The 27,625-nt window shown below is 40.7% G+C and overlaps 1 protein-coding gene across 2 annotated transcripts; it reads left to right on the forward strand.

The window, feature by feature from the left end:
- Positions 1-17: 17 nt before the first annotated feature.
- Positions 18-27,625, forward strand: ZC3H8 (zinc finger CCCH-type containing 8). Of its 2 annotated transcripts, XM_061431414.1 has the most exons (9): positions 18-224; positions 4,369-4,465; positions 16,468-16,699; positions 17,911-18,041; positions 20,606-20,728; positions 21,230-21,341; positions 22,550-22,659; positions 23,571-23,620; positions 27,033-27,625. In XM_061431414.1, the coding sequence occupies exons 1-8, from the start codon at positions 145-147 to the stop codon at positions 23,598-23,600; spliced, it is 915 nt and encodes a 304-aa protein (XP_061287398.1). In that variant the 5' UTR covers positions 18-144; the 3' UTR covers positions 23,601-23,620; positions 27,033-27,625. The 2 variants fall into 2 exon arrangements, with proteins under 2 accessions (XP_061287398.1, XP_061287399.1); XM_061431415.1 differs by lacking the exon at positions 4,369-4,465 and having other exon boundaries at positions 16,473-16,699.

Consider the following 27,625-nt stretch of genomic DNA (forward strand, 5'->3'; position numbering starts at 1 on the left):
GGGCGGGGAGAGCGCCGGCTTGCGCAGCGCAGGGATTGAACAGCGCATGCGCGGTGTGACCTGCGGGCGGTGAGCAGCGTCGCGTGCGACCTCCTCGCGCCGGGCTTGTTTCTTGGTAGCTGCCCGGCGCCGGCGCCGAAGAGAATGATGGATTTTGAGAATCTTTTCTCCAAACCCCCAAACCCGGCTCTTGGCAAGAAGTCCACCACGAATTCTGACCAAAGGTGACCGCTACTCTTCATGCTTTTAACGCAGGGACTGCAGCCGGGTTCCGCTTCAGTTGCTCAGGGAGTCCGCGGGGGCGGCGCCGTGAGGTCCGGCGTCCAGAGGTCGTTCGGGGGCTGGAGTTAGAAGCCGGGGTTGGGTCCCGGTTCGTAGACCGCCGCGGCCAGAGGCCCGGGGAGCGGCGGGGTTCAGGCGGCGAGCGGGGTGGGGGCGGGGGAGGTTCAGTATGCTCCGTGTTCTCCGCGCCCAGGTCCCTCTGGCTGGGAGGGAGCCCGCCTGCGGCCCCCGTAGCGTTTGCCTTCCAGACCGTCAGCTCAAGGAGGACAGAGGACATTTGTGGTTCTCACTACACGTGCTGGGCGCTCTTCGGTAGAAAAGATGAGTCGTGAAGGATAAACAGCGAGTAGTCTGCCTTTAGTCTCCCGATGTACATTGAAAAAGCTTAAAGACCATAATAAAGCAGCGAACTACATTGCGGTGCATTATTTCCTTTATGTTTAAAGAGGTACTGAGACTGCCGTGGAGAAAGTGAAAGCTGGATAGTGGGTAAGGGAGGATGGGATGGTAGGGAAGATGTAGATCTTTTAAAGAAGGTAGTTAAGGAACGTTTACTAGTAATATTGACGAGGAATATTTGAGTAGGGGCTCGAAGGAAGCGAGAGAGGTTGATTATCTAGTGGGAAGAATATTCCGCTGTGATGGGAGCAAAGTGGCCAGAAAGACAGCTGCAGTGGAGAGGAAGAATGATGGGACTGGAAGAGAAGAACCTGAGAGGTATTGGAATGGGGTGTGGAAGGGAAGGGGCAGATTGTGTAGGGACTTGCAGTTACCATAATAAGGACTTTGGCTTTTACCTTGAGTGAGGTGAGGGGTAAGTATTGGAGGGTTTTTAGCTGAGACTTAACACATTAGCAGGACCATCTGGTGATTGAGAGTACTGTAGTGGCCGCTAGTAGTTAGGGTTAGTAGCAAGAAGTGGTCAAGTCTGGGGCTTCTGTGGTGATCCAGTGGTTAGGAGTCTGCCTTGTAATGTCTGGGAAACTGGTTCAATCCCTGGTCAGGGAAGATCCCACATGCCCCAGAGCAACTGTGTGCACCACAGTTACTGAAGCCTTTGTGTCCTGCAGCAAGAGAAGTCACTGCAGTGAGATCCCAGAGCTCCAAAACTGAAGTATATGCTGTAGCAAGGAAGACCCAGCAAAGCCAAAAATAATTAAAAATAAATACAATTTTTTTAAAGAGCGTGTTCAGTCCAACTCTTTGAAACCCCATGGACTGTAGCCCACCAGGCTGCGCTGTCCATGGAACTTTCCAGGCAAGAATACTGGAGTGGGTTGCCATTTCCTCTTCCAGGATCTTCCTTGACCCAGGGATTGAACCTGGTGTCTCCTGCATTTGTCAGATGAATTCTTTACTACTGAGCAATTGGGGCGAAGCTCAATAAAAAGCACATGGCTAGATTTTTTTAAAAAGGTGATCAGGTAAGGCTGTATTTTGAAAACTGGATGGGGAATATGAGAGAGGAATTAAGGTCGACTTCAAGGTTTTTGGATTGTGTCATTAGGTTAGAGTTGCTGTTTAAGATTGTAGGGTGATTGGATCAAGAGTTCAATTTTGGATATAAGATTTTGTCTAGTTTGGGGCTTTCTTGGTGGCTCACATGGTAAAAAATCTGCCTGCAATGCAGGAGACCTGTGTTCAGTCCCTGGGTCGGGAAGATCCGCTGGAGAAGGGAATGGCTACCCACTCTGGTATTTTTGCCTGGAGAACCCCATAGACAGAGAAGCCTGGCGAGCTACAGTCTCTGGGGTCGCAAAGAGCCGGGCCTGACTGACTAACACTGTTACTGCTAGTAAATATTTTAATTGCCTTTTTTTTTTTCTTTCTTTTGGCCAAGTGACATTCGAGATCTTAATTCCGGGCCAGGGATGGAACCCTTGCCCCCCACAGAGGCAGTGTGAAGTCTTAACCACTGGACTGCCAGCAAAGTCCCTAGTAGGTACTTTGAATAGGAAGTTGGCTCTGCCTGCCTGAACTCAAATCTCAGTTCTGCTCTGCTAGATTTCTGACATGTTTTGTAAACATTCTGTGTTCATTTTCTCATCTGTAAAATGGGCTTTTTAACAATAGCATGTACGTGGAGGGCTGTTGTGGTGTGTCTAATGTGCATGGAGCAGCACCTGGCACAGAGTAGGCGTAAAGCACGTCAGACGCTACTGTTACTGTTGCTGTTGACATTATTGTTCTGCCTAAGGAGAGTGTGCTTCCTATATAAGACAGTTCATGACTGGAAACTAGACCAGTGCTAGTCCACAGTATTTGGTTTATTGGCTCTTGTAACAGTGGCCTTGGTCCCTCTTCTGATGGATGTGACGGAAGCTCTGACGCAGGACAGATGAGTGTAGTAACTGTTGGGTTGGATGAAACTAACGTCCCAGCTCCTGCCGTAACTCTGAAAGAAGTGCAGCATCACTGTTCACAGTCCTGTGCTGGCGGCACTTTCCACGTGCAGCATGTTCTGAAATTGTCTAGTCCTTGCCCTTGTCTGGCGTGTAACTCAGATCTTAAGCTTTTATCACGTAATCACTACTTGTCTTCAGCCCCCTGTGTCTGTGTGTGTGAGTCGCTGAGTCGTGTCTGATTCCTTGCAACCACTAGTCTCCTCTGTCCATGGAGTTCTCCAGGCAAGAATACTGGAATGGGTTGCCATTCCCTTCTCCACCCTGTGTCTACAGCATCTACCATTATTTAGGTTTAGCTGTATATTTTACTGGCCTCTTTGTTTCTTATAGTTCCCATTTTCATCTTTCTTAGGTTTGTTTTTAGTTTTGTTGGAATATCCTCTAGTAGTCATCTGAGACAGTCTCTGCTTGTTCAGCTTCTCAGTTCTAGTGACCTTGAGAACAACTTTTCTTTCTTTTTTTAAAAAATATATTCTTAGCCGCGTCATGCAGCATATAGATCATAGTTCCCCAGCCAGGGATCGAACTGCATTGAAAGCAGAGTCTTAACCACCAGACCGCTGGGGAAGTCCCAACAACATTCCTTTTTGATCTTCCCACTTGAATGTAAGTTTGGCTCTCTTCTGACCTCAGAAGGCACCCTGAATTCTGCCTGAAATATTTTTCTCCCTGACATTCCTCTTTGTTTTCAATTCTTACCTATCTTTTAGGTTCAGAAAACCTTTGGTACCCATATCTTAGGTTTAAAATGTTCCTCATATATACACCAGTTCTTATCACCCCATACCGAAATTTCTTTCTTTCTTTCTCCCAAGTAGATAGAAAGTTCTCAGAAAGTGAAACAAGGTCTTTTTCATTGTTATATCCCAGGATTTAAGACCCAGAGCCTGGTATATGGTGGATTCTCAGTCTTTGTTGAACGAATAGATGATTTATATAGCTTCTAATAGTTGACTATTAAGGTTATGTAGAGACATTACTTTGCCAACAAAGGTCCATCTAATCAAGGCTATGGTTTTTCCACTGGTCATGTATGGATGTGAGAGTTGGACTGTGAAGAAGGCTGAGCGCTGAAGAATTGATGGTTTTAAACTGTGGTGTTGGAGAAGACTCTTGAGAGTCCCTTGGACTGCAAGGAGATCCAACCAGTCCATTCTGAAGGAGATCAGCCCTGGGATTTCTTTGGAAGGAATGATGCTAAAGGTGAAACTCCAGTACTTTGGCCACCTCATGTGAAGAGTTGACATTGGAAAAGACTCTGATGCTGGGAGGGATTGGGGGCAGGAGGAGAAGGGGACGACAGAGGATGAGATGGCTGGACGGCATCACTGACTCAATGGACGTGAGTCTGAGTGAACTCCGGGAGTTGGTGCTGGACAGGGAGGCCTGGCGTGCTGGGATTCATGGGGTCACAAAGAGTCGGACACGACTGAGCGACTGAACTGAACTGAAGGTTATGTAATTTAAAGTTTCAGCTTTGCAGTTTACTCATAAATGTATGTTGACATTTACTGCTTATCATAATTCTGTACATTTCCCTGAAATATTTGAAGTAGAATCTGATTTTGGAGTTTCTTTGAGGGCAAGTTGAAGGTAAACAAAAGCAGTGGATATTAATGCTATGGTATGAACCCTTTTCAGGTTGAAAACCCTTTTGTGTTATTTGATATTTTTGCTACAGAATCGGTGGTGAAATAGATGATACAGAAGTTGAAGAAACACAAGAAGAGAAAATAAAATGGAAAGTAAAACTGGAATGTGAGCAAATGCCCAAAAAAGTAAGATTAAGTTGGTGTATTGAAAAAAACAGACAGGAAAGGGTGTGAGAAATTAATTAGAGATTCTGTTTGTCTCACTTTAGGCAGCATTTGAGACCAGGTTACTTATATCAAAGGAAACCTGTTTATGCCTTTTAAAAAATTAATTAAGAACTTTGTTGTCATTTAACATGAACTGATTATCTCTATGAAGTGGTTGTAAACAATTTCAAAAACTTCTTTCTTTTCAAATTAAAGTTTTGATTTGCTACCTTAGCTAGCCTTAGTGACTAACAGCTTAAAGACTGTACTAATTTGCTAGGACTGCCATCACAAAGTACCACATACTGAGTGGTGAATTAAACAACAGAAATTTATTGTCTTGTGGTTCTTGAGGCTGGAAGTCCAAGAGCAAGCTGTTAGGAGGGTTGGTTCCTTCATAAGGCTGTGAGGAAGAGTCGGTTCCATGCCTCTCCCCTAGCTTCTGGTTGGCTTGCTGGTGGTCTTTGATCCCCCTTGGCTTGGCTTCCAGAAGCATCATCTTGATTTTTACCTTCATGCTCCAAAAGGCATTCTCCCTGTGTGAATAGGTCTGTGTCTAAGTTCCCCCTTTTATAAAGACACTAGACATACTGGATTAAAGCCCATCCTAATGACCTCATCTTAACTGTGGTATGATCTTAAATGTGATATGTAATTATACATATAATGACCCTATTTCCAAATGTGGTCATGTTCTAAGGTACTGGGGGGTTATGCTAAGTCACTTCAGTCGTGTCTGACTCTGTGTGACCCCATAGACGGCAGCCCACTAGGCTCCCCCGTCCCTGGGATTCTCCAGGCAAGAACACTGGAGTGGGTTTGCCATTTCCTTCTCCAATGCATGAAAGTGAAAAGTGAAAGTGAAGTCGCTCAGTCATGTCTGACTCTTAGCGACCCCCTGGACTGCAGCCTGCCAGGATCCTCTGTCCATGGGATTTTCCAGGCAAGAGTACTGGAGTGGGGTGCCATTGCCTTCTCCGACTTGGGGGTTAGGACTTCAATTTGGGGAGGACACAGCCAACCCACAGCAAAGCCAATATCTGCTTCTGTCTTGCTTTTTCTCTTTTGGAACCTTTGTTATTGTGAACTTTAACACACTACAAAAGAATGAGTTCAAATTGGCAGTGAGATCTGCAAGACACACATGGCCTTTAATATGATACTGTTATACTCAGCTTTATAAAAGGATACAGGGCAGAAAGTACAGCATCTTCATCTCAGAAGGCCTCTCAGCTACCCAAGTACATAACTTCTTTTGCCCTTTGGGGCATATATGGCTGCTGTAGACGAGAGCCCTAGTTAAAACTGAGAAATGATAGCTTGAATTTCCCAGACATTTTTAATACTTAAAAAAAATTTTTTAACTCCCTTGGTGGTGCTGTGGATAAGAATGCACCCACCAAGGCAGAGGATACAGGTTCGATCCCTCCTCAAGGAAGATTCCATATGCTGCAGAGCACCTAAGGTTGTGCTCCACAACTGTTGAGCCTGTGCTATAGAGCCTGGGCGCTGCAGCTGCTGAGCCCATGGGCCACAACTGCCGGGGCCCCTGCTCCACAACAGAAGCCACTGCACTGAGAAGCCTGAAACTAGAGAAAGGCCCGAGCAGCAGCAAAGACACAGCACAGCAAAACAAACAGACACTAACTTGTGCACCACTGCTACTGCACCCACGCTCGGAGCCCACAAGCCTCGCGTCTAGCACCTGTGCTCTGACGAGAGGAGCCCCTGAGGTGAGACGCGCATGCGCTGCAGATAACACCCCCCTCGCTGCTAGGGAAAGCCTGAGCACAGTGGTGAAGACCCAGCACAGCCAAAATAAGTAACTAATATTACTTTAAAAAATTGTAATATTAATCGCATAAGCCCCAGTCCTTTGTGCCCACTTAAAGTTCCCCAGTACATATATAACCCCATACAGGATACAGGCAGATACAACCTTCTGTGGTTATCTTAAGGAGGTTCTCAGAAACAATACTGTGAGAATGTAGACACCTAGGTTACTTGTCAGTAGGCTTACTTCAGGCCAGGCTCTTTCCTTACAAGTGGATAAAACGTAAGTGTATCACAGCTAATTAAAAAGTGAACTCAAGTAGACACTGTGCAGCTCTCCTTTTCTCAGTCGTGTTCCTTTTTCTCCTTCCAGAGGTGACTACTATCCCAACTTGTGCACGAATCACTTGCTTGTTCTTTGCAGTTTTCCTACTAATGCTGTCCTCCTTAGAGTGCCGTTTTCTCGTGGCTGTTTTTGCACTAGATAGAATAGTGTTGTATGTGTCCTTTTGTTTCCTTTCTCTTAACGTTATATTTTTAAGACTCATAGTATGCATAATGTATACTTATAGAATATGCATAGTGCACACAAGTGGTGTATTCTTATTTGTTCATTTTCTCAGCCGCATAGCATTCCATTATTTGAGTATACTAGGTGCTGGCATTGGTGGACATTTGGCCTCACTTCCAGCTTTGAAGGTTGTGATTAGTGCTGCTGCATCTCAGTTGTATCCTGCCGCACATCTCCTCTGCAGTTACCTTGGAGTAGAACCACCGGGTCTTAGCGGATAAGCATCTTTCCCTTTACCATGATGCCAAGCTGTATTCCAGAGTCTTTCTACTGATTTTTATTCCCAAAGGCGGTGTAATGAGACTCTGTATTTCTACACAGGTATCTCCACACTTTCTTAAATTTTGCCATCTGGTGAGATACCTTCATTGTCATTTAGTTTGCATTTTATTGATTACTTTTAAGATGGAGCATCTTTTCATATTTGTCCAATTTAGATTTCCCTTTTTTGTGTGCCAGTTTTAAGTCTTTATACCTTTTTTTTCTTTTTTCTTTATTCTGGATATAGGGGATTTTTTTCCCCCGTGTGGATTTATGTCTTGCAGGTATCAGCTCATTTTGTAGCTTTTTTCCCAATAGCAATTTTTGATAAAAGGTTAATGATTTTAATGTATTCAAGTTTATTAATATTTTTTTCATAGTTAATGCTTTATGTGGCACATAAAGAGTTAAGGACTATTATGCTGCTGGACGGAGAAGACAATGGCACCCAACTCCAGTACTCTTGCCTGGAAAACCCCATGGACAGAGGAGCCTGGAAGGCTGCAGTTCATGGGGTCTCCAAGAGTTGGACATGACTGAGTGATTTCACTTTCACTTTTCACTTTTATGCATTGGAGAAGGAAATGGCAACCCACTCCAGTATTCTTGCCTGGAGAATCCCAGGGACGGGGGAGCCTGGTGGGCTGCCATCTATGGGGGTCACACAGAGTTGGACACAACTGAAGCGACTTAGCAGCAGCAGAGGGGACAAATTTTGGGTTACTTTTTTTTCATTATCCTACCCAGTTGTTCCAACACCATTCATTGGGGGAAAAGGCTGTTGTTTTCCCCCATAAATCTTCAGTGTCACTATTGTCAAAAATCAAGTGTTTGGAAAAAAAGTGTTTGTGTTCTGATGGATCGGTTTCTAGAGTCTCTGTTCTCATCCACTGATTTATGTATCTACCCCTCCCCTCAAGACCACATTGTATTAATTAGTACAACTTAATTATAATGAGTTTGGATATCAAGCAAGTCAGTCATCTCACGTTTTTCTTCTTTAACTGTCTTGGCTATTCTCAGCCCTTCGTATTTCCATATAAATTTTAGAAATAGTTTGTCAAGTTCCACAGAAAACCCTGCTGGGACTTTAACTTGGGAATGCATTGAAACTGTAGATCATTTGGGAGAGAATTGACATCTTTAGAATATTAGATTGTCCAGTCTTTAGGTTCTCTTTTAATTGTCTTAGCAGTGTTTTATAATTTTGTTTGTAGATACCTTACTTACCTTTTGTTAGATTTAATGCTGGGTGTCTGGTGAGGCTTTTGTGAATTACATCTTTTTTTTTTTTTAAGCACTATTTGTAACTTATTTTCATTTAGCTGGCATGTTCTGTTATATAGGAATGCATGGGATAAAGCTTTTGAGTTCTTGTAAACGTTTCTGAAAATACTGACTTTATCCTCACAGCTGATAGGTATTTTGGCTGAAGTAGACTTCAGCCTGAGGTTATTTGCCCCATTGTCTGCTGCTGTCCGTGTCGCTAGTGCGAGTCTTGCCAGTCTGGTTCTAGTCGCTTTGCAACCATCCTGTTCTGGGAGCTTTTAGATTCTTCTCTTTATTCTCAGTATTATTAGAGACTATGAATCTTCTCATTCATTGTGCTTGAGTATTTGGTGAGACTATTCATACCCTTCATGCACAAGGAATTTGTTTTATTTTTATTCTTTGTCTTTTATCTTTATATTCTGAGAAACTTACTCTTTCTGTTTATCTTCATTTCATGAGTCATAATTTAATGATTCAAGAGTTCTCTCTTGTTCTGCTGTCTTGTTACAACTTTCTTTTTTTTTTTTTTGTTACAACTTTCTAGCATTAAAAAAAAAAAACCCATCTTGATACCTTTGTGTATTTGTTTAAAATTTTTGTGTTCTTTTCTTTTTCTTGATTGTTTTTCTTCTTCTCGGTCAGGTTTTCTCTTTTTCCTGCTTTTTTGTTTTATTCTCTAGATCTTTTTCGCTTTGTTCTCAGGTTTCTCATTGCAGAGGCTTCTGTTGCAGAGCGTGGGTTCTAGAACACAGGCTCAGCAGTTGTGGCTCCGGGCCTAGTTGCTCTGTAGCAGGTAGGATCTTCCCGGATCAGGGATTCATCCTGTGTCTTCTGCATTGTCTTTACCACCGAGCCACCAGCGAAGCCCTGCTTTTGTTTTTCTTTGCTGCTGGGTCACTTCAGTCGTGTCGGCCTCTGTGCGACCCCATAAATGGCAGCCCACCAGGCTCCCCCGTCCCTGGGATTCTCCAGGCAAGAACACTGGAGTGGGTTGCCATTTCCTTCTCCAGTGCCTGAAAGTGAAAAGTGAAAGTGAAATCACTCAGTCGTGTCCAACTCTTGGAGACCCCATGAACTGCAGCCTTCCAGGCTCCTCTGTCCATGGGATTTTCCAAGCAAGAGTACTGGAGTGGGGTGCCATCGCCTTCTCCGTCCAGCAGCATAATAGTTCTTAACTCTTTATGTGCCATGTATCCCCTTTGGCAGTCTGGCAAAGCTCTTGGACCCTTTCTCAGAATAATGTTTTTAAGTGAATAAAATAAAATATGTTGGGTTATAATGGAAGTTGATTTTATTGAAACACAGTTATCATAATATTAAGAAATGAGGTAAGAGTAATTTCTTACACAATTATTTAGTGTATCAACAAAGATACACAATTATTTAGTATATCTTTGTTGATACACTAAATAATTAGATCCAACAGTAGGTCTCATTACTATGTTTTAGGTCTAAATATTATGTTGACAAAGTGATGACCATAAAACATAATATACTTTGAGATCTGCACTAAGTATAATGTGTAAAAGTCCCTGTGATTTCTGTTCGTGACAGTTGCAGCTACTGCTGGTACTACTGTGGTTTGCAGCCAGTGTTCAAAACAGAAGAAAATGCTAAAATGTCAATTTAGAGGTTGATGAAAGTTAACATGTGATTTTTATTCTCATCCAAGTCCATTGAATTCTATCATTCTGTCCATAGACCCTTGGCCAGGGGCAGGCGGGAGGGGGGTGTGCATCTCTGGACAGCAGGTTACGAACCCGTGATACAGAATAGAGAATGGAGTGTTTTTCTGATGGAAGTTGTTCCCATATGTCAGAATGTAAAGGATTTCATTCTGGGGTCTTAGTACTCGTACAAGAAGACTTGGCCTTTATCAGACATTTTAATAAATTTCTTTAGAGAATAACCCTCATTTTTGCATGGGGTAAATTTTTGTTTGATTATATTCTGGGTTGAGAGGGGGTGATCAGAGATAATTTGTTACAATAGCTTTGTTTTTGGTTTTTTTATATAGCATTTTAATTCATTCTCGTTTATAGCCCTGTTTCTCACACTGCAACCTAAGCCCAACCTCCAAATTATAGCTTGCTTTATGTTTGTCAAAAATTTGCCAGGAATCTGTTGAACCCTTCTTAATTCCTTCCTGACAAATTGTACTTCATTTCCCCCGCTCCTTATGCACACACTCTTTTGAGACTATTAATTTCTACATTTCTGTACTTTTATTTCTGTGGAATTTCAGGAGGCCATACTAGTTCTGTAAAGCATTCTGAATCAAGCACAAGAAAATCTTTCACTTAAAAGAGGAGATAAATACTTCAGACTTTCTTATGAAAGGGGGATAAGTTGTAATATTGTATTCTTATAGTTTCTAAGTTATATAGAGAACAACAGACATCAGAGCAATGAGTTTATAGCAGCTGCATGAGGACATATTTAAGCAATCATTGTGTTAATATCTTGTATATCTCAGTGCCCTCTGAAAAGAATGTCAATTAGAAATGCTTCTCTAACGTATGGGCTTCCCTGGTGGTTCGGATGGTAGAGAACCTGCCTGTGAATGCCAGAGATATATAAGAAATGTTGGTTCAATCCCTGGGTCAAGAAGACCCCCGAAGGAGGGCTTGGCAACCCACTCCAGTGTTCTTGCCTGGAGAATCCCACGGTCAGAGGAGCACATTGGGCTACAGTCCAGGGGGTGGCAAAGTCGAACACGACTGAGCGACAACACTTTCACTCTCTCTAATGTCTAATAAAGCATCATAGCTGATGATCATCCTGGTTTTATAATGTTACCAAGTCATCTCATCTCTTCATTTAATACAAGTAAGTCACTTTTGTTACTGCTTGTAGTGAAAAGGGTCAGCTTCAGGATTGCAGGCCTGTGGGTCATGTGGGGTGGAGGTGAGGTGGGGGGACATGTGATATCACTCATCTGGATCCTTGTAATGTTTTGATTCAGGTGCACTGAATAGAATCCCATGGTTGTGCTTAAACTTCATGTGCAGTGTTGCACTTAAATGATTTTTTTGGTTCTCCCTATGCCTGCTAAATAATGTGAAAGGCTGAAACGAAAGTAAACGTAGTTATCCTCACAGCCCCACCCATCAACAGAAATTTGGATTAAAGATGTACTGAGCATGGCCCTGCCCATCAGAACAAGACCCAGATTCCCCCCCAGTCAGTCTCTCCCATCAGGAAGCTCCCACAAGCCTCTTGTCCTCCATCAGAGGGCAGACAGAAATGAAAACCACAGTCACAGAAAACTAACCAAACAGATCACATGGACCACATCCTTGTCTAACTCAGTGAAACTATAAGCCATGCCGTGTGGGGCCACCCAAGATGGACGGGTCACAGTGGAGAGTTCTGACAAAACATGGTCCACTGGAGAAGGGACTGGCATGCCACTTCAGTATTCTTGCCTTGAGAACCCCATGAACAGTATGAAAAGGCAAAAACACTGAAAGAGGAACTCCCCAAGTCGGTAGGTGCCCAATATGCTACTGGAGATGAGTGGAGAAATAACTTCAGAAAGAATGAAGAGACGGAGCCAAAGCAAAAACAATGTCCAGTTGTGGATGTGACTGGTGAGAGAAGTAAAGTCTGATGCTTTAAAGAACAATATTGCATAGGAACCTGGAATGTTAGGTCCATGAATCAAAGTAAATTGGAAGTGGTCACATAGGAAATGGCAAGAGTGAATATCAACATTTTAGGAATTGGTGAATTTATTTCAGATGATCATTATAACTAGTACTGTGGGCAAGAATCCCTTAGAAGAAATGGAGTAGCCTTCATAGTCGACAGAAGAGTCCAAAATGCAGTTCAGTACGGTGGCTTAGTCATGTCTGACTCTGTGTGATCCCGTGGGCTGCAGCACACCAGGCTGCCCTGTCCATCACCAGCTCCTGGACTTTACTCAAATTCATGCCCCTTGAGTTGGTGATGCCATCCAACCATCTCATCCTCTGTCATCCCCTTCTCCTGCCTTCAATCTTTCCCAGTATCAGGGTCTTTTCAAATGAGTCAGCCCTTCCCATAAGGTGGCCAAAGTATTGGAGTTTCAGCTTCAACCTCAGTCCTTCCAATGAATTTTCAGGATTGATTTCCTTTAGGATGGACTAGTTGGATCTCCTTGCAGTCTCTAAAGAGTCTTCTCCAACTCCACAGTTCAAAAGTGTTAATTTTTCAGCACTCAGCTTTTTTTATAGTCCAACTCTCACATCCATACATGACTACTGGAAAAACCATAGCTTTGACTAGATGGACCTTCATTGGCAGAGTAATGGCTCTGCTTTTTAATATGCTGTCTAGGTTTATCGTAACTTTTCTTCCAAGGAGTAAGTGTCTTTTAATTTCATGGCTGCAGTCACCATCTGCAGTGATTTTGAAGCCCCCAAAATAAAGTCAGTCACTGTTTCCACTCTTTCCCCATCTGTTTGCTATGAAGTGATGGGACTGGATGCCGTGATCTTAGTTTTCTGAATGCTGAGTTTTAAACCAACTTTTTCACTCTCCTCTTTGACTTTCATCAAGAGATTCTTTAGTTCTTCTTCACTTTCTGCCATAAAGGTGGTGTCTGCATATCTGAGGTTGTTGATATTTCTCCTGGCAATCTTGATTCCAGCTTGTGCTTCCTCCAGCCCAGCGTTTCTCATGATGTACTCTGCATATAAGTTAAATAAGCAGGGTGACAGTATACAGCCTTGATGTACTCCTTTTCCTATTTGGAACCAGTCTGTTCCATGTCTAGTTCTAACTGTTGCTTCCTGACCTGCATACATATTTCTCAAGAGGCAGGTCAGGTGGTCTGATATTCCCATCTCTTTCAGAATTTTCCACAGTTTACTGTGATAAACTTAAAATCTCAAAAACAACAGAATGATATCTGTTAGTTTCCAAGGCAAACCATTCAATATCACAGTAATCCAAGTCTATGCCCCAACCACTAATGCCAAAGAAGCTGAAGTTGAATGGCTCTATGAAGACCTACAAGACCTTCTAGAACTAACACCCAAAAAGATGGCCTTTCATCACAGGGGACTGGAATGCAAAAGTAGGAAGTCAAGACATACCTGGAGTAACAGGCAGGTTTGGCCTTGGAGTACAAAATGAAGCAGGGCAAAGGCTAACAGAGACTTGCTAAGACAATGCACTGGTCATGGCAAAAACCCTCTTCCAACAACACAAGACACAACTCTACATATGGATATCACCACATGGTCAATACTGAAATCAGATTGATTATATTCTTTGCAGCCGAAGATGGAGACGCTCTATACAGTCAGCAAAAACAAAACCGGGAGCTGACTGTGGCTCAGATCATGAACTCCTTGCCAAATTCAGACTTTAATTGAAGAAAGTAAGGAAAACCACTAGACCATTCAGGTATGACCTAAATCAAACCCCTTATGATTACACAGTGGAAGTGAGGAATAGATTTAAGGGACTAGATCTGATAGAGTGCCTGATAAACTATGGATGGAGGTTTGTGACAAGTATAGGAGGCTGTGATCAAGACCATCTCCAAGTAGAAGAAATGCAAAAGGAAAATGGTTGCCTGAGACCTTAAAAATAGCTGAGAAAAAAAGAAAAGTAAAAGGCAAAGCAGAAAAGGAGAGATATACCCATCTGAATGCAGAGTTCCAAAGAATAGCAAAGAAAGATAAGAGCCTTCATCAATGATCAGTGCAAAGAGATAGAGGAAATCAATAGAATGGGAAAGACTAGAGATCTCTTCAAGAAAATTAGAGATATCAAGGGAACATTTCATGTAAAGATGGGCACAATAAAGAACAGAAATGGTATGGACCTAACAGAAGCAGAAGATATTAAGAAGAGGTGGCAAGAATACACAGAGAAACTATACAAAAAAGATCTTCATGACCCGGATAATCACGATGGTGTGATCACTCACCTAGAACCAGGCATCCTGGAATGTGAAGTCAAGTGGGCCTTAGGAAGCATCACTATGAACAAAGCTAGTGGAGGTGATGGAATTCCAGTTGAGCTATTTCAAATCCTAAAAGATAATGCTGTGAAAGTGTTGCCCTCAATATGCCAGCAAATTTGGAAAACTCAGCAGTGGCCACAGGACTGGAAAAGGTAAATTTTCTTTCCAATCCCAAAGAAAGGCAATGCCAAAGAATATTCAAACTACCAAGCAATTGTACTCATCTCACACTCTAGCAAAGTAATGCTCAAAATTCTCCAAGCCAGGCTTCAACAGTAAGTGAACTGTGAATTTCCAGATGTTCAAGCTGGCTTGAGAAAAGGCAGGGGAATCAGAGATCAAATTGCCAACATCCATTGGAGCATAGAAAATGCAGGAGAATTTCAGAAAAACATCTATTTCTGCTTTATTTACTATGCCACAGCCTTTGACTGTGTGGATCGCAATAAACTGTGGAAAATTCTTAAAGAGATGGGAATACCAGAGCACTTGACCCATCTCCTGAGAAAAGTGTGTGCAGGTCAAGAAGCAACAGAACCGGACATGAAACAATGGACTTGTTCCAAATCGGGAAATGAGTATGTCAAGGCTGTATATCGTCACCCTGCTTGTTTAACTTATATGCAGACTAGTATGTCATTCGAAATGCTGGGCCGGGTGAAACACAAGCTGGAATCAAGTTTCCTGGGAGAAATACCAATAACCTCAGATATGCAGATGACACCACCCTTATGGCAGAAAGAGAAGAGGAACTAAAGAAGCCTCCTGGTGAAAGTGAAAAAACTGGCTTAAAACTCAGCATTCAGAAAACAAAGATCGTGGCATCCAGTCCCATCACTTCATGGCAAATAAACGGGGAAACAATGGAAACAGTGAGAGACTTTATTTTCTTGGGCTCTAAAATCAGTGCAGATGTTGACTGCAGCCATGAAATTAAGACACCTGCTCCTTTTAAGAAAAGTTACAACAAACCTAGACAGCATATTAAAAAGCAGAGTCATTACTTTGCCAACAAAGTTCCGTTTAGTCAAAGCTATGGGCTTTCCAATAATCATGTATGGATGTGAGTGTTAGACCATAAAGAAAGCTGAACGCTGAAGAATTGACGCTTTTATACTGTGGTGTTGGAGAAGACTTGAGAGTCCCTTGTGCTGCAAGATCCAAGCAGTCCATCCTACAGGAAATCAGTCCTGAATATTCATTGGAAGGACTGATCCTGAAGGTGAAAGTCCAGTACTCTGGCCACTTGATGCAGAGCTGACTCATTGAAAAACATGGTGATGCTGGGCAGGATTGAAGACAGAAGGAGAAGGTGACCACAGAGGATGAGATGCTTGGATGTCATTGCCGATTCGATGGACATGAGTTTAAGCAAGCTCCCGGAGTTGGTGATGGACAGGAAAGCCTGGCATGCTGCAGTCGTTGGTGTTGCAAAGAGTCAGACACGACTGAGCGACTGAACTAGACAAGTGGGCCTTTTACACATAAACCATTTAATTGAAATGTATCGTCTGTACCAGTTGTAATAATAAATCTTGATTAACCCTGGTGTCTCCAAGTATAGACACCCATAACCCATACTTGGGAATGTTTCTGCACCAAGTGCTGGAAGGTGTCTGCTGCTTGGACTGCTTGGCAGTTTCTTGTCATCATTGCTGCTACATCCCCCGCCAGCAATGCTTCGAGTTAAAGGGAGGAAGTAGACTTTGGTAGCTGGTGAGGTGGATTTCCAGTTGGGCCATTTTAGTTTACTTGCTCTCGATGACAAGTTAGTGAATTAAACCATGTGAAAGGATGGTCCATGCAAAGGGAGAAATAAAATGTGGACTATATTACTGTAGTTCTTTTATAGCAAATAATTCAGTTGTGGGGCTTTAGTCTTTCAATCTAGTAAAGTACACACAGTGAACAGATTGAGTCTTCCCTCAAAGCATCTTTTAAGTATGGATGCATGTGTTTTTGTTTTTTAATTCCGGAAAATTTCATATACATACAAGTGGAAAGAACAGCATATGAAACCCTTGTGTTGTCATCAGTCAACTTCCAACAATGATCAGTTCACAGCCAGTCTTTATTTCTCCTTCATGACCAGATTGTTTCAAATCATGCTAGGTTTTTAAATTTGAAAATTTAATTTTTACTTAGTTTAGGCACTCTAGAAGCTCTACATCTCCGAAGAATTTGCAACATAGGAAATCAAGAAGTAAGGACTATGATGCATATACTGATGATGACATCTGCAATCAGGAGCCAGAGGATAATTTCGCTAAGGAGCTTCAGCAGTACATACAAGCTAAAGAGATGGCAAGTGTTACTCAGTCCTTACTGTGTCCTGAAGAATCTGTGAAGAAAGAGACAGCAAAGGGGACCAAGAAAGGTAAGAGTCAAGTTGTTAGATCATTTAAAGTTACCTGGAGGAGTAGTCACCATTGTCCATGGATGGAGTTGGGGGTGGGGTCTGCATTTTATCTCATGATAAGATCAGATTTTCTTGGATCTTGACATCAAATGTGAGCCGGCCACTTGGTGTACAAATGCTCAGTTTGCAGGAGGAGTGGAGAGTGCAGCAGAGTTTTCAAAGGATGGCTACTTTGGGACTCCCCTGGTGGTCCAGTAGCTAAGACTCTGAACTCCCAATACAGGGTGCCCAGGTTCGATCCCTGGTCAGGGAACTAGATCCTATATGCGGCATCTAAAACTCCTGTGTACACAGCTAAGGCCTAGTAAGGCCATATAAATAAATAAATAATTTTAAAGGACATGACAACTTTGCAAGGGAGAATGCTAAATCCCTGGCTTCAGCGTATGTGAAGGACAGGAAATACCTTTTCTGGTTGCTTTCCTTTGAAGAAGAATAGACTGGGATAATAGTGTATGAGACTGAACTCAGGAATATATTCCTTTTTATAAATATTTGTTTGGCTGCATCAAGTGTTAGTTGCTTCGTGGCATGTGGGGTCTTAGTTCCATGACCAAGGGTCAAACCCATGTTCCCCACATTGCAAGGCAGGCTGTTAACCATTGGACCACCAGGGGAGTCCCCCAGGAATATATTCTTTTAGATTACTAAGATTAAGCCATAGATACGACAATAAGGGACAATTGTAAGTACAATTCTTAATCCTCTCATTTTTTTCCCTGTTGAAACGTTTTTCTATTTAAAATGGATCTGTAGATCAACTTAATCTATATAAAATGTTTTCAGTGAATAATCTGACAGCCATATTTGAGATCCTTTGAAGCTTTTACTATTGCAGTGCTATAGCAATTCCTAATGAGATCCATCGTACTTTGAACACTTAAAAAGAATCTGGGCTGGTGTCTTGCAAGAATGATTTCGTTAATTATCTTGCTTTTTTCCTGGCAGTGCCTTATATATTTTCACAAGGAATGAATTTGGGATCCAGAGTATATTAATCCCAGAGCTGCTGGAAAGACAGGTCCACATCATCCCAGTTTTTGCTTTTTGAATAGTGGAGAACTTTTCTTGCATTATTAAAGAATATCCCTCTTAAGAGTAAACTGCTGTTATTGTTTTATATTGTCTTTAAGTCAAATTTTTGTTGTTGTTGTTGTTGTTGTTTTTAGCTATTAAGCAAAAAAATATAAACCTTAAAGCTGTTCACAAGAATGGTAAAAAGAAGAAAATGAAGCGAAAGTGTCCTGGCCCAGGAGACAAAGGAAATGCTTCCCTGAGGAGCAGTGGCTCACAGGACCAGGTATGAGAATCCACATGTGTCGGAAGGCACTGCATCTCACACTTCAGTGGGGCCTCCTTTACCCTCAGCGGGCTCCCCACATGCTTCCTTCTCACCGTTAGGCTCCCTTCCTCACGCTCAAACCTTAGTGTCGTACCTGCTGCCCCTGAATACATACGCACAAGCCCCCTGATTTCTGAGTGCTGTGCTGTCGATGACTGTGGAAAAACAGATGTGGGAAGCAAGGAAAAGAGAAGACAGCCATATGTGCATGTGTGCTCAGTCACGTCCAGCTCTTTGCAACCCCATGGACTGTAGCCCGCCAGGCTCCTCTGTCCATGGGGTTTCCCAGGCAGAGATACTGGAGTGGGTGCCATTTCCTCCTCCAGGGGATCTTCCCGACCCAGGGATTGAACCCACATCTCTGTGTCTCCTACACTGACAGGTGGATTCTTTACCACCACGCCACTTGGGAAGCCCAAGCCACTGGACTGCCAGGAAAGTCCCTAGATAGCTGTGAGGGCATGCCAGCGGCCATTGGTCTATTGGTTTTTGACTCCCTCTGAAAATTAAAAATCAATATTTTTGAGACACCCCCTTCCAGACACCAGACCCCCCACCCCCTCTGGTATTTTGATTTTGCTTTCTAGAAGTTCTTCTTCTTCCTTGGTCTGCAGATGTAATCACAGTAGAGCAGTAAGTGACTCTTTTGGACTCTACTTTTCGGAGGGCTTCTGAGCTGGATGGCAGCCATTTGTTAGGCTTGGTTTAGGAGACAAGAATTAGGGCTTGGTAAAATATTAGAAACACCAAATATTATAAACTGAAATGTATTTACATAAAATTTATTTTACAAAAGACGAATATGAAGCCATAGGGTTTAGGTAACTGTATATAGTCACCCAGGGCCAGGCAGGGCTGCACTCAGGCAGTGTTCCCTTTCCTTTGGTTTAGATTGACTCAAGTGATTATTCCACCATAACTGACAGCTCTTCTACATGAGAAACAAATTGTAAACATATTTGTCAGAATTCAATTACATGATCAAATAAAACCGAGAGTTAAAACTGGCATACTTGTTAGGCACATAATTTTGATAGTGCTGAGTGGAGTTTTGACATTATTACAGAGCAGCTCACATAAGTGTGCAGTCAGCTCCCTTCTTTGTACCTGTGGAATTCCTAAGACCGTATGTGGGAATACCATATGTAGATGCTGTAAGTTGTACCACAAGTTAACACGCTGAAAGTGATTTATGTTTCTAAAGACCTGTAATAAAATTCCCCTTTCATTTTTGTATGAAAGTCCCCTTTTGTTTTCATACCTTTATCACCATCTTTAAGGGTCTGTTTCTAATTATGTTCATTAATTTGAGCTCATCAGTATACTCAGCTCACACCTAGTGGGCCTGTCGTTGAAATGAAAGGTTACACTGCTTTTGGTTGCTTTACCTTTTTTTTTTTTTTTTTGATGGTTTTATAATTCATATTTACAGTAATTTATTATGCTTTTAAGTAGCATGACCTTTAATTGTTTTTTGTTTGTTTGTTTTTTTACTTTACAATATTGTATTGGTTTTGCCATACATCAACATGCATCTGCCACGAGTGTACACGTGTTCCCCATCCTGAGCCCCCCTCCCACCTCCTTCCCCATCCCATCCCTCTGGGTCATCCCAGTGCACCAACCCCAAGCTTCCTGTATCTAACCTGGACTGGCGATTGATTTCTTATATGATATTATACATGTTTTAGTGCCATTCTCCCAAATCATCCCCCCCTCCCTCTCCCACAGAGTCCAAAAGACTGTCCTATACATCTGTGTCTCTTTTGCTGTCTCACATACAGGGTTGTCATTACCATCTTTCTAAATTCCATATATATGCGTTAGTATACTGTATTGGTGTTTTTCTTTCTGGCTTACTTCACTCTGTATAATAGGCTCCAGTTTCATCCACCTCATTAGAACTGATTCAAATGTATTCTTTTTAATGGCTGAGTAATACTCCATTGTGTCCCTAGTGTTCTAAAGAGCCTTGTTCTTAGACTTCACTGTTTATCACAATGAGTGGAACTTAGCTTTTAAAAATTTTTTAATTTTTTAAGTGAGGTCAAGTACAATAAAATCTCAGATGGTGCAATAAGAAAGAATTGGTAGGTAAAGAATCCACCTACCAATTCAGGAGCTGCAGGAAACTCAGGTTCGATCCCTGGGGTTGGGAAGATCCCCTGGAGGAAGAAATGGCAGCCCACTCCAGGATTCTTGCCTGAAGAATTCCATGGACAGAGAAGCCTGACGGGCTTCAGTCTATGGGGTCGCAAAGAGCCAGACAGTTAGCATACAGTGAAGATACAATAAAAATTCAGATTGAACAAACACTAATGTTCAGTGATGGAATGATACTGAAACTGACAGTCATTCATTTGTTTCAAATGATATACAAAAATCCAAGTCTTACCTGAAGGGCAATTCAGAAGAGTTACTTTTTAATGTTTTAAAAGGTAGTTTAAGATAACTTTGTACAATGGAATCAAATGTTTAATCTCTTATTTTTCACATTGAGTTTTTTGATTTTGTTTTCATAGAATGGGAAATCTAAAGAGCAGCAGCAGCCTGTGAGAATGAGTCAGGGGTTCATCAACCAACATACGGTGCAACGCCAGGGAAAGCAAATTTGTAAATACTTTCTTGAAAGGAAGTGTATTAAGGTATAGTGTAAGCAAAAATACATTAAGATGTAAGGTATAGCAAAAATGTTCTAAAACCAGTTTCTGTTAGACACTCCAAAAGCATACCTGTATAATTTTAGAACTGTTTTCTTTCTGGAAAGGTTTCAAGTAGAAAATTTTACTGAAATATTGTTTTGTATTTAAGAAAGTAGTAATGTAATTCCACAGTGATAAGAGAACAGACTCTGTATGATTTTAATACCATTAGACCATGAAATTCGTGTACCTTGTTTTATGTCTCTGAAAATAGATAATTTTTTTTAAATGCTTTGTGTTAAAAATGTTAAGGACTTGACAAATTGCAAGCCAATATGTGTAATACAATGCAGTTATAATAGCTCTTTAAAAATCAGACTATACTGCTTCTACCTAAGACTTTGTTTTCTTCTGGAATCATTTGCTTATCCAGAATTAAGTAGGAATTGTAATGGCTTAACTGTGAGAAATAATGGCTTTTCCTTGTTTCTTCCTTTGGCCCAGGGAGACCAATGTAAATTTGATCATGATGCAGAGATAGAGAAGAAAAAGGAAATGTGTAAGTTTTATGTACAAGGATATTGTACCAGAGGGGAAAACTGCCTATATTTGCATAATATCCTTTATCACAAGATACAGTAACTTTACTTTTCATAAATGTTTACATGAATGTAAAATTTTGAATGAAACCAGTGTTTTAACCATGACAAAATTATATATCTAAGCTCAACTCGGTATTGAAGTGATTATATTGTTCACAGATTCCCTCCCCCACCCTCTTGCCCCAAGAAAGAATCTTTAGAAATTCCCTCAAATGTACATCCTGTCTAACTGGGTAGTGAAACAGGGTCATGAGACCTTTCATTTTAGGTCCCAGGAGAACATTCTCAGAATTTCTGCTGTGACATCCATGAATTAAATCTGTATTCATGAAATCTACTTCGTAAAAGAGGCAGGAATTGCATAGTTTGGGAGTAATTCTTTTCTGTTATACTCTGTGCTGTATAGAGATTAATTGTCCCTTAATTGAAGAGTAACCCTAACTCTTGAGTATAAATGGTCTAGACACGCTATGAAAACATGGAACATAACATTTTAGGATAACTGCACATTTGATCACCACAAAAGTTGTTTTCCTTTAAGTCATTCAATATAAGGAATCTCAAACCCTAACTTGAGAAATTTTTCCTGGAAAGTAATATCAGAGTTGTATATATGGATCCCATTTTAAACAAGTCTAATATATGAAGGATCCAGATTTGCAAGACACATAATTTTATTGACTTTAATTCCCTCACCCCAAAAGAATGCTTTAAAAATAGTCAAATTTCTCAAAGTATTTAAAATGCACATCTCTTTTGTCGTATCAGTGAAACATACCTGTAGTTGAAGAATGATTATGAGGGAGAAATTTGTCCTGTGATAGCCAATAAACTTCATGTATATAATCATCCTAAAGTTAATTTTCTTGTAACCCAGTTAATAATTTATTGTCTTGTACTTTATTTTATTAAGAATGGATCTTTTTATTTTTAATTCATTAATTTATTTGGCTGTCCTGGATCTTAGTTGCAGCACGTGGGATCTTTAGCATGTGGGCTTTAGTTCCCTGACCAGGGATTGAACCTGGGACCCCTGCATCGGGAGTGCTGAGTCTCAGCCACTGGACCACCAGGGAAGTCCTGTCGTCTCATATTTTACATAGAGAATTTCATGTTTCTACTAGTAGAAAAGAACTTCATATAGGAAAAATAAAGTTATTAGATTAATAATAAGTTATTTTAGCAGGATTAAAAATTTTTTCTTCCTTAACACTTGAGTTACATGAATATCCTTGCAAGTTTTACCATACAGGAGCAAAATGTTATCAGGGAGAACATTGCAAGTTTTCACATGCTCCATTGACTGATGAAACACAAGAACTGTTGGCTAAAGTAAGTACAATTTTAATTTTTGTTTTTCTTTTTTAAAGAATACGTTTGAATCTAAGGGTAGGAATTTAAAAAGACACTTATTTAAGCAGAGTGCTTCATGGGTTAGCATATGGGTTATATTAGGACTGATAATTTAACAACTTACTTCAGTATAGAAAATAATTATTCATTTGTATGTTTTTCCTTGTAGCTTAAAGGAAAATTTATACTTGTTGCTGGTATAAATTGGAATGTTCTTTAAAACTTTAGTATATTTAGCGACCTCAGTAGCTAAGTCAGCCAATGGAAAACAAAGCAGATAGGAGAAATAGTACTCCTGATACACTCTTAGAAGGAAAGTTAAGGATCATTGGTTGATAAATATTTTAGAGTTACATCAAAGCATACTCAAGTGATTATTTCAAAGTTTTCTTCAAAAGCTCTTTCAGATTGTAAGAAAAGATAGTTGAAAAATAATAGGCGTTTATGTCCTTTCGTTTCCATGTATGAGTTGGAGCTAATCTCTTCAAAATTAAATTGAAATGTGAGCGAAAAGAAAAGATTCTTTTGAAACCAAACTGTTTAATCTTGTGGCAAAAACTCCCTTGAGCATATGCAAATATTGGAAAGTCAAAGGTCCTTATTTCTGAATGCTTTTAGTTTTGAAATAGGAAGAGTTATCCTGTAATTAGAAATTATACCAAATATTTGGTTGTTTATTACCATGAAGCATATATGGAAAAAATGATGTATGTAGAATTCTATTTCCAATTCCCCTTCTAGTAAATATTATTAGGTGATTACTAGGATTAATGGTTTAGGAGTCTTTAGAAAATTACAAGAAGAAAAAAAAGAAATTACAAGAGTATGATGATGTACCTGAATTAGATAGTACATGAAAATGATTGTGAATTTTTTTCCCTCTATATTAGATTTTGGATCCTGAAAGGAAGTCATCATGAAAATAAAATAGATGAAAAAGGTAAAATTAAAATTTAACACTTTTTTCCCCCCTCTGAAATGTCTCTAGAAATTGGCATGGGAATATATATTTTCTCAAATAGAAATCTTTTTCTCGCTCCTACCCCACTTAAAAATTATACAATATTTGATACATATAAATAGATATATATGTGGGTCTCTGTGGATCTACTTCCCAGTCTGGATTTGTCACTATCTTTTTGTATTTTTATTCTCTTGTTTTATTCTTTGTAGATTTACCAAATATGTAAGGTTAACTGAATATTATGCTTGGGTTTGGATATTATTTTAAACAGTATCATAGTCGATATTTATTGGTGACTTGCTATTCTTAGTCATCATTATGCTTCTAAATTCATTCATGTATATGTGTGCAGCTGTCATTCATTTGTACTCTTGTATAGAATTTTTTTCTATGAGTATATTACAATTTATTTAGACATTCTACTGCTGATGGACATTGAGGTTATTTTTAATTTTTAAAATACAAACTCGTATTATAAATAAGTGTTTTACCTGTCTTTTGAGGGAAATGTGTGTGAGTTGTCCTGAGTATGAATCAGGAAATAGAATTGTTCTATCATCTTAAAACTTAAGATAATGTGTATACTTATGCCTGATTTACATTGTGGTACAGCAGAAACCAATATAACATTATAAAGCAATTTTTTTCCAGTTAAAAAAAAAAAACTTAGGATAATGCCAGTCTTTTCTAAAGTAGTTCTTACAGTTTTTATTCCCACCAACTGTGTAAAAGAAATTCCGTAGCTCCACCTTCAGAAATGGTATGGACCTAACAGAAGCAGAAGATATTAAGAAGAGATGGCGAGAATACACAGAAGAACTGTATGAAAAAGATCTTCACGACCCAGATAATCACTATGGTGTGATCACTCACCTAGAGCCAGACATCCTGGAATGTGAAGTCAAGTGGGCCTTAGGAAGCATCACTACAAACGAAGCTAGTGGAGGTAATAGAATTCCAGTTGAACTATTTCAAATCCTAAAAGATGATGCTGAGAAAGTGCTGCCCTCAATATGCCAGCAAATTTGGAAAACTCAGCAGTGGCCACAGGACTGGAAAGGTCAGTTTTCATTCCAATCCCAAACAAAGGCAATGCCTAAGAATGTTCAAACTACCGCACAATTGCATTCATCTCACACTCTAGCAGAGTAATGCTCAAAATTCTCCAAGCCAGGCTTCAGCAATAGGTGAACCGTGAACTTCCAGATGTTCAAGCTGGTTTTAGAAAGCAGAAGAACCAGAGGTCAAATTGCCAACATCCGCTTGATCATCAAAAAAGCAAGAGTGTTCCAGAAAAACATCTATTTCTGCTTTATTGACTATGCCAAAACCTTTGACTGTGTGGATCACAATAAACTGGAAAATTCTGAAAGAGATGGGAATACTAGACCACCTGACCTGCCTCTTGAGAAATCTGTATGCAGGTCAGGAAGCAACAGTTAGAACTGGACTTGGAACAACAGACTGGGTCCAAATAGGAAAAGTAGTATGTCAAGGCTGTATATTGTCACTGTGCTAATTTAACTTCTATGCAGAGTACACCCTGAGAAACACTGGGCTGGAGGAAGCACAAGCTGGAATCAAGATTGCTGGGAGAAATATCAATAACCTCAGATATGCAGATGACACCACCCTTATGGCAGAAAGTAAAGAAGAACTAAAGAGCCTCTTGATGAAAGTGAAAGAGGAGAGTTAAAAAGTTGGCTTAAACCTCAACATTCAGAAAACTAAGATCATGGCATCTGGTCCCATCACTTCATAGCAAATAGATGGGGAAACAGTGGCAGACTTTGTCTTTTGGAGCTCCAAAATCCCTTCAGATGGTGATTGCAACCGTGAAATTAAAAGACACTTACTCCTTGGAAGGAAAGTTATGACCAACCTAGACAGCATATTAAAAAGCAGAGACATTACTTTGCCAACAAAGGTCCATCTAGTCAAGGTTATGGTTTTTCCAGTAGTCGTGTATGGATGTGAGAGTTGGACTATAAAGAAAGCTGAGCGCCGAAGAATTGATGCTTTTGAACTGTGGTGCTGGAAGAGACTCTTGAGAGTCCCTTGGACTGCAAGGAGATCCAACCAGTCCATCCTAAAGGAGATCGGTCCTACGTGTTCACTGGAAGGACTGATGCTGAAGCTGAAACTCCAGTACTTTGGCCACCTGATGCAGAGAGCTGACTAATTTGAAAAGACCCTGATGCTGGGAAAGATTGAGAGCAGGAGGAGACGGGGACGACAGAGGATGAGATGGTTGGATGGCATCACTGACTCAGTGGACATGAGTTTGGATGGTCGCCGGGAGTTGTTGATGGACAGGGAGGCCTGGCGTGCTGCAGTTCATGGGGTCACAAAGAGTCAGACATGACTGAGCGACTGAACTGAACTGACCTTCAGCAATGCTTTGATTGTCAGGATTTTAAATTTTTGACCAGTTTATTGGATGTAGAAATGGTATCACATAGCTTTATTTTCATAAAGTTGTACATCTTTGTTTATGCTTACTAGCTTTTGAGCTTCAGCTTTAGTGAAATGCTGTTAATCTCTTGCCTGTATTTGTATATTGGACTGATTTCAGGAAAAAGAGAGTGGCTATGGGTGTAGGGAAAATGGAAGAATTAAGACTAATTGATTTTTTTTTAACAGGGTGTGCGATAAAGACTTGATTTTCTTTTTTTTTCCCCATATGGAAAACGAGTCTCCCAGACCATTCAACTGAAAAGACTGCTTTCCCCACTGATGTGTAATAGCCCCTGTCGTATATTGGGTTTCTTCAAATGGAGGTGTATTTCTGGGATCTCTGTCTGCTCCTTTTGTCTGTTTCTCTGATACTCTACTGCTTTAATTACTGGAGCTTTACTGGATTTTGATATAGTTTGATAGAGAATCTGCTGTCAATGCAGGAGACGCGAGACGTGGGCTTGATCGCTGGTTGGGAGGATGCCCTGGAGTAGGAAATGGCAACCTGCTCCAGTATTCTTGCCTGGAAAATTCCATTTACAGAGAAGTCTGGTGGGCTACAGTCCATGGAGTCGCAATGAGTCCAACATGATTGAGCAGCACACCACACAGTTTGATAATTTTTCTAATGTTGTTCTTCAGGAGCATCTTGACTATTTTGGAGTCTTTTACTTTGTTAGTTTAGTTTAGCTTTTTTTTTTTTTTTTTTTTTCCAGTAGTTTTAGAGGTGGGGTGTGTGGCTAAGCTGATAATTTTTACCAACTGATATTTTTTTTTTCTTGGTCTTTTTGGCCACACTGCATGGCATGTGGGATCTTAGTTCCCCAACCAGGGATCAAACCTTTGCCCCCTGCATTGGAAGCACAGGGTCTTAACCACTGGACCACCAGGGAAATCCCCAGCTAATGTGTTTTTGTTTTTTCTTCTGTAGCTTTGTATGGATGAAGAGTGCTTGTGTCTGTGCCTGTTGGAGACTAATTCAAGACTTGATTTGGAGTGGTTTACAAGATTCCTGATGTAGAGCGCCCCCTTGTGTCATTACAGTGAAGTGCAACTCTTCCGTGGACAGTGCAGAGGGACAGAACGTGGTGTCTAATTAGTGAAGGGTTGGTCTCCACCAAGATGGTTCCAGCCATTGAAACAGGAGGAGTGTATATGACAGAGATGCCAGCTGGTGGGCAGATGTTATGGTAGTAAGTTGCAGAGGTCTTTTCTGAGTGATTGCATGTTCTTAATAAAATAGGAAGCAAGGTTAGACTGAGTAAGGACGGATGAAGAGGTATAGGAGTTTGAAGAGAGAAAACCATCAGGTTTCTCATAGAAGACATCCGGAGAGTAGACAGTAAATACACAGTTAACTCTTTTCATGTCATTAAATACATTCACAACATGTTGTTAATGGTTGCTCATAGCTTTGTTTTAAATTGTGGTTTGATGTTTTAAAACCCATTTCCTGTTTTTGGACAAAAAAGTTGTTTCCATTTTCCTACCGTTATAAATAAAATGGAACAGTGTCTCTTGCTA

Source organism: Bos javanicus, chromosome 11 (assembly GCF_032452875.1).
Source record: "Bos javanicus breed banteng chromosome 11, ARS-OSU_banteng_1.0, whole genome shotgun sequence".
In the NCBI taxonomy this organism is placed as follows: domain Eukaryota; kingdom Metazoa; phylum Chordata; class Mammalia; order Artiodactyla; family Bovidae; genus Bos; species Bos javanicus.